The following is a 20,403-nucleotide window of genomic DNA, read 5'->3' on the forward strand; positions in this document are numbered from 1 at the left end:
TTTTTTATTTTTATTTTTTTAATAAAGGACTTCTACACCAGGGGGAGGGAAACCTCTAGACCATTTAAAAAAAATGGCGCCCCTTAATATCCATACCAGACCTGAAGGGACTGGTATGGAATTTGGGGGGACACCCATTCATTTTTGTTTTTTAATTTTGGTTCGGGGTTCCCCTTAAAATTCATACCAGACCCAAAGGGCCTAGTAATGGACTGGGGAGGGGGTGGGCCCATGCCGTTTTTTCAATGGCTTGTATCTGTATTGCCAGGACCCGACAATTCATTATAGCCGCAAAGTTTTAAATGTCTTTTTTCCTTTAGAAATTTCATTTTGTGCAGGGACTGTTCTAAACACGGGAAACATGCACTACTTTACAGGAATACTATAGACACCCCCAGGTACTAAATTTAAAGGAATATTTCACTTTTATTGTTTCACTTTAAGCATTATTAAAATCATTGCTCCCGAAAAAAGACAGTTTTTAAAACTTTTTTTTGCATTGATACATGTCTCTTGGGGCAGGACCCAGGTGCCCAAACACTTTTTATGACAATAACTTGCATATTAACCTTGAAAATTAGCACTTTTGATTTCTCCCATAGACTTTTAAAGGGTGTTTCGCGGCTTTCGAATTTGCCGCAAACACCCCAAATTGTTTGCTATTTGGCGAACACTCGATGTTCGAGTCGAACTTATGTTCGGCTCAAACATCGGGCTCATCCCTAGTCATTATAGTGTGATAGTAGCGTGTAAGTATAGTGTTTAACACATTACATAACATTTAGTGCTGTATTCCCCCTTTTTTTTGGTTGCTTCGTTTTTTGTCCCGTCCTTGCCCTCTCTTTTTAAATTGTCAACAGCAGTTTTTCTGACTGTGACGCTGTTTCCCCCTTTTCAATTTTTAATTTTTTTATCGTTTTTACATTTCTTAAATAAATAATGCTGCTGTATTTAAGCCAAGCTACATGTAAAAGTTACAAAATCAATTACAAAAAAAATGTGATGCCAGAACATGGTGATGCTGATGCTTTTTGTGAATACTACATTCAGCTTGAAGGCATCTCCCAAGCATAATGCCGCATATACACAGGGTCGTTTTTCGGCATGAAAAAAAAAACAACGTTTTTCCAACTTCATCATTAAAAACGATGTTGCCCACACACCATCGTTTTTGAAAAATGATGAACAAAGCGCGGTGACGTACAACACGTACAACGGCACTCTGAAGGGGAAGTTATATTCACCTTTGGGCTGCTTTTAGCTGATTCCTTGTTAGTAAAAGACAATTTGCGCTTTTTTGTCTGTTACAGCGTGATGAATGTGCTTACTCCATTATGAATGGTAGTTTTACCAGAACGAGCGCTTCCATCTCATAACTCGCTTCTGGGCATGCGCGGGTTTAAAACTTTGTTTTAGCCCACACGCGATAATTTTTTACAACCCGAAAAACAACATTTTTCAGAAGCCGAAAAACGATGTGAAGCCCACACACGATGATTTTTAAAAACATCGCATTTTTTCATGCCGAAAAACGACCGTGTGTACGCGGCATGACATTTATAGGATTCGTATTTGTCCAAAGTCACCTTGAATATTCATTAGAAGGTATTCAAAAATGTTTTTTTGCCTAGTGCCCAGGTCGTCATATCTTTTTTTATTGTCAAATCACCTTCATCAGCTCCAGTTATGCTGCTGCTATATTGCTGATCCAAAAGCTGGCGTGGATGTACCATTTTTCAAAATGGCTACATTTTTCAACAGTTTACCTTTAGCAATTATCTTCTTTTTTGAGATTTAATGAAATGAGCCCCTTTTAATAATACTATTTAAAATCCAATGAAAAGCAACTTTAGCAGACATTATATATACAAATGGTATAAATTTACACAACTGAAAGATATGCTAACTCTTGGATTTTTACGTGGACCCTGCAACTCTTGCTTGCTTCCATCTTTGCCCAATAAGCTTGTAGATTGCTATCTGACTCTCCCGAAACCGGGCAGAGTAACAGCATTGGCCCAGATTCAAGTAGAATTGCGAGATATTTGCGGGGGGGGGGAGCAGGGCAACGATTTTGCCCTGCGCCCCCGCAAATATTTTGCGCTGCCCTCGATTCACCGAGCAGTAGCTTCGTGAATTGCGAGGGCGCGCCGGCAAATTTGCCCGGCGTAAGCGCGCGCAAGTTAAATGATCCCGCCGGGGGCGGGAATCATTTAAATTAGGCGCTCTCCCGCGCCGAGCGTACAGCGCATGCTCCGTCAGGAAACTTTCCCGACGTGCATTGCGGCAAATGACGTCGCAAGGACGTCATTTGCTTCTAAGTGAACGTGAATGGCGTCCAGCGCCATTCACGTTTCACTTACGCAAACACCGTGAAATTCAAATTTCACGGCGCGGGAAGGCCGGCTATACTTTAGCATTGGCTGCCCCTACTATTAGAAGGGGCAGCCTTGCGCTAAAAGTAGCCGTAGGGAAACTCCGTACCTGGCTTGCGCGGGGCCCGCGGAGCCTTATGCCGCGCAAATTTTAGCCTGCAGTCGGTGTAACGAGGTTCCTGAATCAGGAGCACTCGTTACACCGGAGCAAGTAAGCACTTGCGCTGCGTAACCTATGGTTGTGCGGGCGCAAGTGCTTCTTGAATCTGGGCCATTGTTAATAAGACACAATTTAATGGCAAACTTATGTAGCGCCTGGCTACTTTTAGAGCCGGTGCTATGTTACATTTAGGGGAGAATTCAGAGAAATAGTTAGCTCTGAATTAGTTTGACTGTTTAAATTTGGGTCTCTGCTCTAGCTTGGATGTGCTGTGGGCTAACCTTTTGTTCGGGGACTCCTGTCACCCCTGGACGGCAGGTGGCAGCAGTGGGGTCAAGTGAGTCTGAGTATCACTCCTTAGCAGCCAGTCAGGGGTTGGCCACCTCGCTGTGCATGCTAGGGAGGGGTATAAAGGGGCAAACGCCATTGCCTCAAGGTTCTTCCTCGTGTGGCGCCCACTATTGGGGTAGCCATTCCATGACACCACCGCATATGGCCCTCCTGGCCGGGGTGTGCATGGGTAGCAGTGTTCCTGGTTCCGGGACCACGTTGGCCCAGAGCAATTGATCTGCTGTGTGGGCCCAGTGATCGACTGGGTCCCCAATCTGGAGGGAGTCCTGAGCTGTCCGTCCAATAGGAGGAAGCTGACTGATGAGGAGTCTGTCCGAAGGATACAATGCACAAGGCTGGGGTTCCAGGAGGGGACAGTCAATTCATCGATGGACAACCTGGGATCTGACAGGCTGGATGTTGGTCGCTTGTCAGTCGCTAATATTGCAAAACTACCTGAAGGAGATCCGGGTGCTGAATCTACTGAGAGAGGATTCCGGACCATAATTGTCTCTATTCTTTTAGGAGGGTCTGTTGCAGAGACTTTATCCTAAGTTCGAGTGACACTGTGGCTGCCAGGCTGGTGAGAGAGGCCTGTCCAGATGCGCTAAACCCACTCCCGCTGGAGTGGTGAAGTAAAGTGTTGTTGGAAGCAGGACTGTTTCCCGTATGCAGTTACACCTGAATCTGCTGTCTCCTATTTGCTATCCCTTCACCTTTCTACTGTTTAATCATTTTTACCTGGCTGGGTAATACAAGCACAGAAAAGGACATTCCCTTTGCTGCAGCTCTCATTGAGTACCATAGACGGCAGAGATACAGAGGTAACATGCCACCCAAAACAAACCAGCAGCTCCTTCGGGGGTAGTGCTACACTTATAACTGGTATAAGATATGCATTGCATCTGTGAGGTATTACCAAACAATAATATTTTGCTTTCATATTTATAGTAGTGTTGTGGTGTGAAAAGGGATGTTCTGATATTAGATGACAATGTTGTCATTGTGGTTTTAGGGAAAAGATGAAGGTGTATATATTTAAAAAATTGATAATGCACCCCTATGTAATTCGCAGTTTTGGTTAATAAAGTATATTATTTTGAATATTCAGTGGAGGCTCTATAATCCTCATGAATAACTAACTTTTTTGTGGTCTTTCCCATAAGTAATGTATATGGATAAATAAATGGAGTATGAGTAAACACTGAAGTTAGTGTGAAACGCGTCAGCTGTCCTAGGTTCCGTTGCTGTGACTTGTAGTGCCTGTTTCCAGTTTTTTACATTAAAGTTATGTTGGATTGGAGTGCGGCTGTTCTGATCATCTTTTGTTCTTATTTGCTATGTGCATTGCTAGCACCCTCAGTTCCTGAGAAGAAGATTGCACCCAACAAGACTTGCCTGGAGTGGCAATCTCTGTTTCTTGATAAACAAATGGAACCTGGGCAGTTTTGTTCATCCCTAATTGTCAATTTGAGGACCTAGCAGCATCGCGTACAACAAGGGAAAGGGTTCTCTATTTTGTGTAAGCTCCAACTCATAATTTGGAGCCCACACAGGTCTTCTCCTCTTTGATCTTGACTGTTGAATGTGGCAGTGAGTTTTTGTAAGGAGTCAAATAGGTAGATTCAGTAAGAGTTAGGCTGGCTTATCAGTAGATAAGCCGACCTAACTCAGAATCTACGCCGACTTATGTTTAAGTGTATGCTCAAACAGAGATACGCTTAAACATATCTAAGATACGACGGCTTGCACCGTCCTATCTTAGGTTGCAATATTTCGGATGCCCGCTAGGTGGCGCTTCCATTGCGGTCGGCGTAGAATATGTAAATTAGTAGATACGCCGATTCACGAACGTACGCCCAGCTGCCGCAGTACATTTACGCCAGTTCCGTAAGCCATTATCAGGCCTAAAGTTATTCCATCTATTAGATGGAATAGTAATGTTAAAGTATGGCCGCCGTTCCCGCTTCGAGATTCAAAATGTTTACGTTGTTTGCGTAAGTCGTCCGCGAATAGCGATTTACGTCGTTTACGTCCACGTCGAAATCAATAGGCCCGTGCGGCCTACTTAGCCGCAATCCGCAATGCGCAGTCAAAAAGGCCCGTCAGAAACGTAAGGTCAAGCCTTATTAACATAAAACACGCCCCCATTACACACATTTGAATTCAGCGCCCTTACGCCCTTCCGCTTTAGGCTACGCTGCCGTAACTTAGCAGGCAAGTACATTGTGAATCATGTACTTGCCTAGCTAACTTACGGCGGCGTAGCCTAAACACGCTAAGCTAAGCCGCCGTAAGTGTAGGCACATCTACCTGAATCTACCTAAAAGTATGTTCTGCTAAAGCTCTAATTAAAAAAGAAAAAAAAACTGTTGATTTGCACTACATGGGTTCACTTTAAGTTTCTTTCTCAATCAAATGTACTATTTTCCTCCTTTATTAAACCTTTCCTTTCTTTGTGGGCCCAAGGCACAGTGCCTTCACTTTCCAAAAGGGAAAAAAGGGGAAAGGATTTCTTAACATTTAATTCGATTTAAATGTATTTTATTCTTTGATGTGAAATCAGTACCAATAGTTTAACTCCATAGAGTCAAATGACATTGTTACTGCATTATAACTATAAGGAAAAAAGTATAAGCAAACATAAGCACACAATAAAGTTGTTACGTAGTTAGTATAACTAAGCAAAAAAATAAAATAAAATCAGTTGGATTAGAGGACTACCCTCCGCAATACCATGTTCTTTTGATGCACATCCTCATTACTGGAAGACTCACCATCGCTAGAAAATGTAAAGGTACTCTTCCTCCACTGTTCCATGACACCCTACAGATCCTTAAGAAACACTACCTCACAGAATTTTCTTTTGTCAAAGATCATTTTCAGCTTGTAAAATTCCATGAAAAGTTATCTTCACTCTTCCGCTATAAATGGCCTGATCCCTAACCATATTTCTTTCCTTAGGCCTCGTACACACAACCGTTTTCCTCGACAGAATCCATCAAGAAACATGGTGGCAGAGCTTTTTTGCCGAGGAAAACGGTCATGTGTATGTTTTTCATTGAGGAAATTGTATGTGTGTGTATGCTAAGAAACCCGCGCATGCTCAGAATAAAGTATGAGACGGGAGCGCACCTTCAGTAAAAGTAGCGTTTGTAATGGAGATAGCACATTCGTCACGCTGTAACAGTCTGAAAAGTGCAAATTGTCTCTTACCAAACTTTTACTTAACACGCAGTAACATGAGATTAGCAAAAGCAGCCCCAAGGGTTGTGCCAGTGGAATCGAACTTCCCCTGCCATTGTATGTGTTGTACGTCACCGCGTTTGAGAACGAGGAGATTTGGTCTTGACGGTGTGTACGCAAAGAAAGCTTGTCAAGTTTCTCCACAAGCCTGACAAGGAACTCCACGAGGAAAACGATGTTTCATTTACGACGAGTTCCTCGGTCGTGTGTACGAGGCCTTACTCTAAATATCAACACTTGGTGATCTGTCATTCATCCTTATAAATCTGTTTTATCTCTCGTTGGTTAATGCTGCATCTTCTATGTTGAGCCTGTTATTTTACAATTTACACATAAATGTTACATTGAATGATGCATCCCTAATCCTACTTCTTAACAGTCAATCATGTTGCAAACTGTCAGACAACATTACCGAACCCCCTGCTTTGTTCCTGTCACAACAACACTACTTATACAGATAAATCCATGTCTTGTTCACCTTATCGTATCTCTCACCTTATACATTTTTACGTTATGTACTTTGGAATTGTCATAACAATCAATAGTTTTATTTTTAATTTTTTTGCCACAATGTTTTAAATAAAGGTAAAAATATAAAACTTGTTGCATTCATGCCCTTCATAAATTATTATTAATTTGTTATCATTTTCATATAGGGCCAGGAACTTTTTCAAGATATAATTGGAACTGTAACTGTAAAGAGTCCACCTTAAGAACTCCCCCCTCCTCATGCCCTCTACATGAACATGACGTCACGCTGGATGCAGGGATCAGATAAATGTGCTTATGGAACAACTGTTGAGCCACAAGAGCTCCAGAAGGGATCTGCAGAACAGCTCCCAGGTAGAATCTAATGCATAACTGTCTATCTGACAATACTAACACAGGACATCTACCACCAGCATTTTCCCTTCTAACTCGTTGCATGATGCAGCTCTTAGCATTTCTATTCTTCTAAACAGTGCCTTACAGTTCATGTTGTTTGCTTTTTCTTTGCCTGTGCTTGCTGTGCCAGCTGGGACTTACAGCAGCCCATTTGTTTGCCTAATCACAGGGGATCAGCTCTTAACAGACTGCATATAGACTGATGTTGCTGTGTAATACAGCAGTATTATCACTTACATTGTATTAACATCAATATCAGCCCTTTACATTATACTTTAACTTGTCTAACTAGCAAAACTACTACTAAATTATGCAGGATCTTTTTTTTCAAAGCAGCCCTAATGTACAGAGGAATAGGTTACTATGATGACTCCTAACAAGAAGTACATTTGATTACAGTAATCATTGTGAGATTATTTAAAGGACATTTACTTATCTGATTTAAAGTAAAAAGGGACAGTCGGAGATAACAGAGCAATTGTACACATTTTAGTTCTCATCATTCTGACTGCACTAGACTGCAGAAAGCCAAAATAGTGTTTTCTGTGCTTTGGTACACTTTAATGATCTTTGTACAATAGTATTAAATAAATGTCCATGTGTCAGTATGCAGTGGTCTCAGTGGGGGGGCATCTATAGTTTCAAGAAACTATTAGATAAGCACCTGAACGACCACAATATACAGGGATATACAATGTAATACTAATATATAATCACACACATAGGTTAGACTTGATGGACTTGTGTCTTTTTTCAACCTCACCTACTATGTATGTAACTATGTACGTAGTGTATAAATGTCACTTATCCTGTTTTGCATGATGTACATGTATACAAATACTTCTTATGTTCCATTTATACTTCAAATTTTGTTACACACATTTCAAAATGAGCAAATCTAAAAATATATTTCAAAAATGTAAATTATAGAAATAAAAAATAAATAAATCAAATTTAGGCCTTAGAATTGCCTTGTTTTGCCACTGAAAAGTTAATTGTACACTACTGTGAACCAAAATTATTAAAATTGGCAGATCACAGGCAATTTTTTTGTACAGATTTAATGCTGCTACAAAATCGCTAAAGTCATCGATAAATTGGGATTTGTATATAGTGATTTTGGGCCAGATTCACAGAAGAGATACGACGGCGTTTCTCTGAAACGCCGTCGTATCTCTCAGAGTATCTATGCGACTGATTCATAGAATCAGTTACGCATAGATAGCCCTGAGATCCGACAGGTGTAATTGTCTTACACCGTCGGATCTTAGGATGCAGTACCTCGGCCGCCGCTGGGTGGAGTTTGCGTCGTATTCCAGCGTCGGGTATGCAAATGAGATTTTACGGCGATCCACGACGGTTTTTCGCTTTCGTTACGTCGTTGCTAGTCTAGTTTCCCGTCGCAAAGTTAGTCGTCGTTTTACCTGCCCTAACTTTACACAGCCCATGTTAAAGTATGGCCGTCATTCCCGCGTCGAATTTAAATTTTTTTTTTCTTGCGTAAGACGTCCGGGAATACGAAAGAACGCTACGCACGTCGCCGCCGCGCAAAGCACGGCGGGAATTTCAAAACGGAGCATGCGCAGTAGGTCTGGCGCGGGAGCGCGCCTAATTTAAATGGCACACGGCCCTTTCAATTACGCGGGCTTACGCTGGAGGCCGCCGGCGTAAGTTTTCACGCAAGTGCTTGGTGAATCAGGCACTTGCGATGAAAACTTGTGGCGGTGTAATGTATATACGATACGTTACGCCGCCGCGATTCTACGTAAATCAGGCCCTTAATTGCTAGAGGTGCTGGTGATTTGCTACAGCATTGGGTTGTTATTACAAATCATGCCACTTCAGCAATTGTAGCAAAGTGACTGTTGCAACATTTCATAGAAAATTGTAGCAATTTTGCCGCCAAGCCAAAACCCTGTTCAATCTTGATTGCTGAGTGACAGCTCAGTGACTGAGTCAATTGCGTTAAACATTTCCCATGGAAAATCATTATGATTTCCTAGTGACAAGTCGCTGTAATGAAGCGAGTTGGAGGAGGGGCTTAAATCGTCGGAAAATAGCCTGTGTGTCATCAGCCTTGGTCAATAAGAAAAATGTATTATTTCTCTTTTCTCTAACAGAACTATCAAATAAGTTAAGCAGGCCTATTGATTATGTGAAAAATAAATAAGGAGATATTTGTACTAACCTATAATAACCAAGACATTTTAGATTACTGTAGTAAATTTTGTTAATTAAAGCTTTGTGGCTGGTTACTATTTGCTAGTGTAATTTTATTATACAATTACCTTTAGGCCCCTTTCACATGACCGATTTGTTGTGGTCCCTGGATTCCTGTGGCAAGAATCTGTGGATTCTTGCCACATTATGTGATCAGTATTGGCTGCTCAGCCCATTTAAACTAATGGTGGGCTGAAAGCGACTGCTGCTGATCGCATATAGCTGCACACAGAGCGGTTAGCTGTGGTTCGGGACAGATGCAGTCAGCTGCGTCCAGGCTTGAACATCTGTGCCTATATGCAGCTAATCGTTTTTTATGCGACTACATGTAATCAGCATTGGCCGCTGTCAAACCCCCATTAGTTTAAATGGGCTGAGCTGCCAAAGCTGATCAAATAATCTGGTCATTCCAGCAGCAAGAATCCGCAGCTTCTTGATGCAGGAATCCAGTGGCTCCAACAAACCAGCCGGATGAAAGGGACCTTAGAGCTACCGACAGCTTTGTACTGCATTTGTAGATGTGCTATTATATAAGGGGGTCAATTTGGTACCTTTGTCCCGTCAAATTGTGTAAAGGGAGTTAGGAGGAGGCTAAAGTGGACTTTAATGGTACCATATGTATAACTGATTACCAGTCAAGGTTATATCGTTAAAAAGGATTTTTTTTAACAAAAATAGACAGAGTTCATTTACATATTCATAGAATAAATATATTATATTGTCACAACCATACAATATCTCATATTTTACATTCTATTGTTACCAATAAAATATCCAACCATCCAGAGTATAGAGAGTCTACATGTTTCGCAAAAGCCTACATGATTGTTAAATAAAGTGTGCAGGTAGGCCTTGACATTACATAGCTTTGGTAAATCTAGAGGAGATTGCACAGAGATTGTTCAATGACACTATAACATCTTTTCACTACCCTATCAAATATTTCTAAAGCTACTTCATAACGCTCTCCTGTAACATACTGCTTTACAAATCCTGCTTCCAGAGAATGGTAATGTCCACTCAGACACTGTTGCCCAATTTGGGGAATTCTATAGATCTGTACAATTTATGAGCTCCTATGAACTAAGATGGAATATTTCTTTATTATAGGAATTTATGACCAAATATCTATATAAAGAAAAACCACAGTACAATGTGCAATGCTACTGAGGCCTTGCTTCCAGACTTTTCCAGGGTTATATAAAGAGGAATTTTAATACTGAGTGACTTGCTATCAAAGGGGTTGTAAAGGTTCGTGTTTTTTCACCTTAATGAATCCTATGCATTAAAGTGAAAAAACACCTGGCAATCACCGGCCCCCTAGCACCCCCCAGTTTACTTACCTGAGCCAGTTCACCTGCTCGGCGCGTACCCGGTGTCCTCTTCTCCATGGAGTCCTGGTGTTGATTGGATAGATTGAAAGCAGTGCAGCCATTGGCTGCCGCTGCTGTCAACCAAATCCAATGACACGGGCGCCAGGGGCAGGGCCGAGTCATACACCCGGTGTCTATGACTCGGGAGCGCCCCTGCAAGGTAACCCCCTCGGGAGAGCTCTTCTCCAAGGGGGTTATCTAATGTAGGGAGGAGCTGCGACAGCTGCCGAGGCACCCCAGAAGAGGATGTTCAGGGCCACTCTGTGCAAAACGAGCTGCACAGTGGAGGTAAGTATGACATGTTTGTTATTTAAAAAAAATAAAAAAGGAACCTTTAATATCCCTTTAAGTTAATTACCGTATTATCCAATTATATGACCAACTGCCCAGCCAAAGTATTGCAAGAACATTTTATTCTTCTAGTGTTACTATAGCCAAAACTTTTTTAGTTTTGGGTAAAGTAGTGAAATGTTAGAACCACTGTTAAGTTTATATAGCTGTCCACATCCTCGTTAGAGAGATTCACAAAAAAATTGTTGTCCTAGTGACCACTGGGACTGAAAGCGAGAGAATAGTCAACATTATGATTTGTAATAAGAACAATAACAGAGGGGAAAACTTCCAATGGGGACACTGGTTCCAGTGACAACTGTCCAGGTGTGGGTTTTTCTCACTTACTGGTCACGTCCTGTTGTGTCTACAGGACAGAAAAAGTGAAGGGAAATCTCCTCAATTGGACACAGATAGCAAAAAAGAAGACAACCAGCAGTTAGCAGGCAGTTTATTTTAACTTAAAGCAGAGAATGCAAAAGGTAAAATACAGTTTGAGTTTAGAATCACTTTAATGCTGCGTACACACGATCGGTCAAACCGATGAGAACGGTCTGATGGACCGTTTTCATCGGACCAAACCGATCGTGTGTGGGCCCCATCGGTTATTTATCCATAGGTTAAAAAAAAGCAATCTTGTTTTAAATTTAACCGATGGATACCTAACTGATAGAACAAAACCGATCGTTTGTAGGCACGTCCATCGGTTAAAAATCCAGGCATGCTCAGAATCAAGTCGACGCATGCTTGGAAGCATTGAACTTTGTTTTTTTTCAGCGCGTCGTTGTGTTTTACGTCACCGCGTTCTGACACGATCGTTTTTTTAAAACGACTGACCATCATTGGTTAACCTAAGACAACGGTCCATCAGACAGTTCTCATCTGTTTGACCGATCGTGTGTACGCGGCATAAGTCAACTCTTAGCACGTGTAATTTTGCTTTCTCTGGGGAGTGAAGGGAGTGTGAGGGAGTGTAGACAACCAAATATTCTGTTCAACAAGGCCCACTTTATTTAGAGCTCCGTTAATAAGTAGGCCACTTTGAAAGCATATTTTATATTTAAATTAAAACTAAAAATGTATTTAATTAAAATTACCAGGTTGTATTTTCTATGTAGTGGTGAGCATCATGGGGAATGCATACCTCCCAACTTTTTGAGATGGAAACAAGGGGCATTAGCAAAAGTATGTAGGCATAGGACACACCCCCTGTCATGCCCCCTTAAAGGAGAATTATACAAAAAAAATTATCAAGCCCACAAGTGCTTCTTTTTTTTTTTTACACCTACTACTATTACTTTATACTGGCTTTAAAATGTACAAATGCAACAATTTAGACATTGAATAAAAGGTTTAGCACTGGGAAACACTTTTTGAAAGATAATTTGTGCATTTTATTTACAATATTATAGATCAGACCAAAATGAAGGACAAATGATAAGGAAAGAGGGACAGGGGGACTTGTTTCCAAATCAGGGACAGTCCCTTAAAAAGAGGGACATTTGGGAGGAATGGGATTGGCGGCAAGTTATAATCCCGACATAAAATGGTACAGTGTGAACTGGTACATGCCTTAGTAGCTGCTTTACATGCCATGAACGTGATCACCGCTGCATTACATGTACATCCCACTGCAGAACGAAAAATGATACAACTTGTTATCCAATTTTTAACTGTACAGATAATATTATTATACTGCCCACCAACATGTTGGGGATATCTTTGTACAGTAAAACCAAAAACTAACACCCAAAGCTATTTATATTCACAGCATAGTTTACACAGGAGGGAAAGACAGCCCTGTTTCAGACAGGCGTGGTCTCAGCTTTCACATTGCCCAACTGAAGACCTAATGGTCTGACCAGCTGCTCTGGACAACTCAGAGGAGCTGGATTCAATGAGATCTGCTCCCTGACTTCCTCCACAATCAATGCCAGCAATGAAAGCTGTACAGAGAGATCGATTACAGCAGCACCTGTCACATAGCATGCATTCAAAGCTAAACTGTGTGACAAGAGTGGATAGGAACTGTATGAAACACACTTTAAATGACTCCTGAGCCTGAAATTCAAGTCACTTTACCTAAATAAGCCTTTAAAATCGTTTACCACTAAACATGCTATCCCTAGTCATTATGGCGAAGATATTTTTGTATATGCCAACTGCCCACCAACAGACATGTCAGTTTATTTGGCATGACAGCTGAACACGTAGCATACTGACCTGAGAGTTAAAAATTCTCCTTCCAAAAATACTGAACTAACATTCAAAACCAAATGCATCCTTTCTAACTACTGTAGATCCACTGAGGTTCCTCTAATGATCTCCTCCTTGCCCCTTTGACATTCCCACTAACTTCAACAGAAGGACGTTCAGGTCAGTCACCCAGAATGTATTCAAGTGAGAGTCAACTAGCAGGTCAACAACAACAATGTCAACCACACAGGTAGAGCTAACAGTGGTGAAGGAAGGAGACTGGATTAGTGTACAGAATTTGTCTATTCATTGAGTTTGGAAACCTAGGGGGTGCCATTGTTGACCTGCTAGTTGACTCCCACTTGAATGCATTCTGGGTGACTGACCTGAAATGAGCATGTGTCAAATCTTCCAGATCTGTGACTCAGAAAGAATCAAAGCCATTAGATCATCATGACTATTAGTATTTTTAGAATAAGAAGGCAGTAAAATGACAGCTTCCAGGTTTCTCTAGCTCATGCTTCTTTTAAGTGTATGCAAACCCTTATGCCACGTACACACGACCGTTTTTAATGTCATGGAAAAAAATATGTTTTTCTCAACCTGATTCTTTTCAAGCCTGCCATGCATACACACGATCATGAAAAAAAAATGCCCGAACAAAGCGCGGTGACGTACAACACGTACGACAACACGTACGACGGCACTATAAAGGGGAAGTTTCATTCGGATGGCGCCACCCTTTGGGCAGCTTTTGCTGATTTCGTGTTACCGCGTGTTAGTAAAAGTTTGATGAGAGACAATTCACGCTTTTCAGTCTTCGTGCTTTTCAGTCTGTTACAGCGTGACGAATGTGCTATCTCCATTACGAATGCTAGTTTTATCAGAACGAGCGCTCCCGTCTCATAACTACGTCTAGAGGAAAAGAGATTTCACCTCCAAATACGGAAAGGTTTTTAACAGTAAGAGCTGTGAAAATGTGGAACAGACTCCCTCCAGAGGTGGTTCTGGCCAGCTCAGTAGATTGCTTTAACCACTTGCCGTCGCCGCACCGTCGAAATACGTCCACAAGGTTGCTCTCCTAGGCGAGATCACGTTATATGACGTCCTGCCTATTAGCCGCCACTAGGGGCGCACGCGCGCTGCCGGAGGCGCGCGCGCGCGCCCCCCGCTCGCCCCCGACTCCCGTGCGTGTGCCCGGCGGGCGCGATCGCCGCCGGGCACACGCGATCGCTCGGTACAGAGCGGGGAACGGGAGCTGTGTGTGTAAACACACAGCTCTCGTTCCTGTCAGCGGGGGAAATGCTGATTTTCTGTTCATACAATGTATGAACAGAAAATCAGTGTTTCCCCTAGTGAGGCCACCCCCCCCCCACAGTAAGAACACACCCAGGCATACTTAACCCCTTCCCCGCCCCCTAGTGTTAACCCCTTCACTGCCAGTGGCATTTTTATAGTAATCTAATGCATTTTTATAGCACTGATCGCTATAAAAATGCCAATGGTCCCAAAAATGTGTCAAAAATGTCCGAAGTGTCCGCCATAATGTCGCAATACCGAAAAAAAAATCGCTGATCGCCGCCATTACTAGTAAAAAAATATATTAATAAAAATGCCATAAAAATACCCCCTATTTTGTAAACGCTATAACTTTTGCGCAAACCAATCAATAAACGCTTATTGCGATTTTTTTTTACGAAAAATATGTAGAAGAATACGTATCCGCCTAAACTGAGGAAAAAAAATGTTTTTTTATATATTTTTGGGGGATATTTATTACAGCAAAAAGTAAAAAATATTCATTTTTTTCAAAATTGTCGTTCTATTTTTGTTTATAGCGCAAAAAATAAAAAACGCAGAGGTGATCAAATACCACCAAAAGAAAGCTCTATTTGTGGGAAAAAAAGGACGCCAATTTTTTTTGGGAGCCACGTCGCACGACCGCGCAATTGTCTGTTAAAGCGACGCAGTCCCGAATCGCAAAAAGTACTCTGGTCTTTGGGCAGCAATATGGTCCGGGGGGTAAGTGGTTAAGAAAGGCCTGGATACTTTCCTAAATGTACATAAAATAACTAAGATTTGTAGGTAAAGTTGATCCAGGGTAAATCCGATTGCCTCTCGGGGGATCAGGAAGGAATTTTTTCCCCTGCTGTAGCAAATTGGATCATGCTCTGCTAGGGTTTTTGCCTTCCTCTGGATCAACTGTGGGTATAAGGTTGGGTGTATGGGATTGTACTGTGTTTTTTAATTTTGTTTGTTTATTTTTTGTGGTTGAACTGGATGGACTTGTGTCTTTTTTCAACCTGACTAACTATGTAACTATGTAACTATGTATAACTTGCTTCTGAGCAAGCACGTTTTTTGCCCATCGTTAAAGCGTACACACAACCATTTTTCACAAAGATAAAAAGTTAAAAACGAAGCTGGAAAAAATAGAGCATGTTCTACATTTTTAATGCCCATTTTTCACGTCGTGAAAAATGCTCTGGAGCCCACACACGACCGTTTTTAACGACCAATTTAAAACATTTCATTTTTCACGTCATGAAAAAAGGTTTGTGTTTAAGCGGCTTAAGAAAGGAACCTGCCTTATTTGTAACCTTTTAGTTATTAAACATACCTTTGACATTGTTTTATCTGTTTAGTAAATGCAAAAAAAAATACCAGATAACCCTGACAGAAATCAAATCAGTTGATAAAGTGAAGGTTTAGCATCATTGAGCACAGCACTCCCAGCGCATAATAGTGTGTTACTGGCTCGATCCAGGGCCATCTCAATAGCATCATAGGCCCCTGGGCAAAGTAATGTTATGGGGCCCCTACATGGGCATTCGCTCCATAGGGCAAGGGGGGGGCGTTTGACCCCCCTGGGATCGTAAAAGAGTGTCACTGCCATGATCATTCATGTCTTCAGTCTGTCAGTGTGTTACAATACATTTACTCCGCTCCCGTGGCCCATCCCTGTTTGCCGGCGCCAGGCTCCAGCCAATATGATCATCGCGCTGCCGCTGCTGAGCTGCTTCCCTTAGGCGTGACGTCACTCACGGCGGGCGGGGATTATCATTCATGGCTGGCTGGGATGGCACTGATGGGAGAAGCGTAGAGAGGAGGAGCCAGCGCCACTGACGAGGTACCGATCAGGCAACAACAACATCTATCTTCATTACAATTTCTACAGCAGCATCGGTCAGTCAGTGGCACTGCAATTAAGCACTAAACTAAATTAAGCTGATGACATACGGAATGATGCAATTTGGAAATGTGAATGTGATGACTGTCTGTCAGGACATTAATACATGAGTTACCATGACCAGTGCAGGACATTTGCCCCCCTCCCCATGCTGCATTTAAAAAAAAATCACATACAGTCATCACATTCACAGTTAATAATCTTCAGACTGCATGCCGTATAGCATCATGCCATATTTCCATGATGCAGTCTGAAGATTATTAACTGTGATGACTTTCTGTTATTTTTTTTTTAATATGCAGCATGGCAGGGGGATGGAGGGGTTAATGTCCTGCACTGGTCATGGTAACTCATGTATTAATGTCCTGCACAGTGCAGGGTTCTCTGTAATGTAAGGGATCCAGTGGTGCAGGGTGCTGTGTAATGTAAGGGTTCCAGTGGTGCAGGGTAATGTAAAGGGGTCCAGTGATGTAGGGTGCTGTGTAATTTAAAGGAGTCCAGTGATGCAGGGTTCTGTGTAATGTAAGGGATCCAGTGGTGCAGGGTGCTGTGTAATGTAAAGGGGTCCAGTGGTGAAGGGTGCTGGGTAATGTAAAGGGGTCCAGTGATGCAGGGTTCTGTGTAATGTAAGGGATCCAGTGGTGCAGGGTGCTGTGTAATGTGAAGGGGTCCAGTGGTGCAGGGTGCTGGGTAATGTAAAGGGGTCCAGTGATGCAGGGTTCTGTGTAATGTAAGGGATCCAGTGGTGCAGGGTGCTGTGTAATGTAAAGGGGTCCAGTGGTGCAGGGTGCTGGGTAATGTAAAGGGGTCCAGTAATGTAGGGCGCTGTTTAATGTAAAGGAGTCCAGTGATGCAGGGTGCTGTGTAATGTAAAGGGGTCCAGTGATTACATTTTAACATGGGGGGCACTTTTAACCCCCACTAGCGGTCGAAGAAAGGGTTAAATGCGACTATGTGTCGCCACTGCCGAAGCGCCCCCCCCTTGAAAAAAATTCAGCGGACGCCCATGGGCCCCTACAAGCCTGCCCAATTTTCACACCTACTCCCAAGAATTAAAGTACAATATTTTCTACTTTTTGCTATGAAACATATCAAATTAGAAACATTTAAAACATGTCTTCATAAATGTAGGCCAAAATGTATTCTGCTACATGTCTTTGGTATAGGAAATCCCTGAGAGAGCTGTGCTCTCACAGCCCCCTCCCCCACACCTGTACGCTCTCAGCCCCCCATCACACCTGTAAGCTCTCAGCCCCCCATCACACCTGTATGCTCTCAGCCCCCCTCACACCTGTACGCTTTAAGCTCCCTCACACCTGTACGCTCTTAGCCCCCCTCACACCTGTACGCTCCAAGCCCCCCTCACACCTGTATGCTCTCAGCCCCCCTCACACCTGTACGCTCTTAGCCCCCCTCACACCTGTACGTTCCAAGCCCCCCTCACACCTGCATGCTCTTAGCCCACCTCACACCTGTACTCTCTTAGCCCCCTCACACCTGTACTCTCTAAGCCGCCCCTCACACCTGGCACAGGCACACACACACACACACATGTAAACAGCCACACACATGTACACAGACACACATGTGCACACAGGCACACACATGTACACAGGCACACACATGTAAACAGGCACACATACACACATGTACATAGACATGTACAGGTGCACACACATACATGTACACAAGCACATACATGTACACATGCACACACATGTAAACAGACACACACATACACACATGTACATAGACATGTACAGGTGCACACACATACATGTACACAGGCACACACACAGGCACAGACACACATGCACACACACACACACACACACACACATGCACACATGTGTACACAGGCACACACACACATGTAAACAGCCACACACATGTACACAGACACACATGTGCACACAGGCACACACATGTACACAGGCACACACATGTAAACAGGCACACATACACACATACATGTACACAGGCACACACATGTAAACAGGCACACACACATGTACATAGGCACACATGCACAGACACACGCATGTACACAGGCAGAGACACACAGGCGCACACATGTACACACATAGGCACCCCCCTTACTTGTAGAACAGCCCTTACTTGTTAGGTGGTGTTCCTTGTCCCAGCTCTTGTGCAGGACATACGAAGGGTGCACATACAGGAATTTACCAGACTTGGCAGCAAAGAGCCCGATGTGAGAGCTCAACGATACTCACACTCGCACACATTCCGAAAGCCAGCGCAGCCACGGAGCTGTCCTCCTGCACCCGCCCCTGCCTTCTCCGATCCCTGCCAGACAGCCGGGCCCTTCTAGATGTTAGGGCCCCTTACTAGTGTATGTGCTCTGTACCCCCTGATGGCGGCCCTACCCATCAGACTGCCTGTGCAAGCTAAGCCTGACTCCCTTGCCCCACGCTGCTACTTTTATTTGTCTGTCTCTGATGGATGAGGCCCCATGTGAATCTGGGGCCCCTGGGCTGTGCCCAGGGGTGCCTGCTCAGTAAGACGGCCCTGGCTGGATCGATTCCAAAAATGTGCAGCACGTGAACAAATATGTAGTAATGTGACAAAAAAAATGCTAAGTATTATACATACCTCCCAACTTTTTGAGATGGGAATGAGGGACACCTATCAGAAAAAGTATGCAGGCATAGTACACACCCCTTGCCACGCCCCTTCAAGGAGAATTGTACAAAAAAACAAGATTGGTTAAACCCACAAGTGCTTTTTTACCACTACTATTTCTTTATATTGGCTTTTGAAATTTACAAATGCAGCAATTTAGAAATCAGATGAAACGTTTAGCACTGGAAAACATTTTTTGAGTGATAAAAAGTGCATTTTATATACAATTGTATAGATCAGACCAAAATGAGGGACAAGTGAGGAGGAAAGAGGGACAGAGGGACATTGCTCCAAAACAGGGACAGTCCCTCGAAATCAGGGACAGTTGGGAGCCTTGATTATATAGTGTGCAATCCCAGATAATAACTTCACAAAATATATCCCATACTCTCAACAAAACAACATGTGTTGAATTTCCTGTGAAGAAAACTATTTTCACTTGCATGTGCAATAACAGATATTGCCTTCTCAAAGTATACTATATATGTATAATGCTCGAAAGAGTGACCAAAATAATATGTGCTAAGAGAGTCCACTTCCAAGTGGATACAGAAAGTGCCCATTCCAATCTTCCTAATACAATTCAGCAGTGATGATAACACTCATGCAAGTGCATCACCCCAAACAGTGCACAGTGTGAACTTACCAGATGAGCTTGACCCTCAATTTAAAGACTGGTCAAAAAAGCTTTGCAATGAAGATCCCTCTGGCTATTGTAAACATCCAGCCATGCCGTGGTAAATGACTCCCTCAGTTTCTGATGTCAGCCACAAACACACAATGGGCCGGATTCATGTAGCTCTGTGGATCTTTAGATCCGCTAGATCTACCTGGTTTACGATCCGCCGGTGCAATTTAGCGAGGCAAGTGCATGATTCATAAAGCACTTACCTCGCAAACTGCCCTGTTTGATCGTAACTCCCCCTGGCGGAATGCAAATTCCGCGGCTAGGGGGAGTGTACAATTTAAATCAGGCGCGTTCCCGCGCCGATTTAACTGCGCATGCGCCGCCGCGAAAAAGCCCAGTGCGCATGCTCCAAATGACGTCGCTAGGACGTCATTGTTTGCGGCGGGTACGTCGATTGCGGCCATCGGTATTCCCGATCGCGTTACGCAAACGACGTAAAAAATTTAAAACTCGCCGCGGGAACGTCGGCCATACTTAACATTAGCTACCCCTCATAGAAGCAGGGGTAGCTATCCGCCGGAAAAAGCCGAACGCAAACGACGTAGAAAACGAGCGACGGGCGGGCGTACAGACGTGAATCGGCGGTTTTCCTCATTTGCATATGCGACGGGTAAAAAAAAACTACGACACCTAGCGGCCGGCGGGAGATTACAGCCTAAGATTCGACTGGTGTAAGTCACTTACACCAGTCGGATCTAAGGGAGATCTATGCGGAACTGATTCTTATGAATCAGTCGCATTGCTCCGACCGTCGGGCGTATCTATTG

At 43.1% G+C, this 20,403-nt stretch overlaps 1 protein-coding gene across 2 annotated transcripts in view; it reads left to right on the top strand.

Moving 5' to 3' along the window:
• The first annotated feature begins 6,864 nt into the window (after positions 1-6,864).
• The window catches only part of LDB3 (LIM domain binding 3), a 135,046-nt gene continuing 121,507 nt past the window's right edge, over positions 6,865-20,403 (top strand). For both annotated transcript variants that reach the window (XM_040320520.1, XM_040320521.1), the window contains exon 1: positions 6,865-6,954. In XM_040320520.1, coding sequence (XP_040176454.1) covers positions 6,873-6,954 — 82 coding nt within the window. In that variant the 5' untranslated portion in view covers positions 6,865-6,872. The remainder of the gene's footprint in view (positions 6,955-20,403) is intronic.

This window comes from Rana temporaria, chromosome 8 (genome assembly GCF_905171775.1).
Source record: "Rana temporaria chromosome 8, aRanTem1.1, whole genome shotgun sequence".
Lineage (NCBI taxonomy): Eukaryota > Metazoa > Chordata > Amphibia > Anura > Ranidae > Rana > Rana temporaria.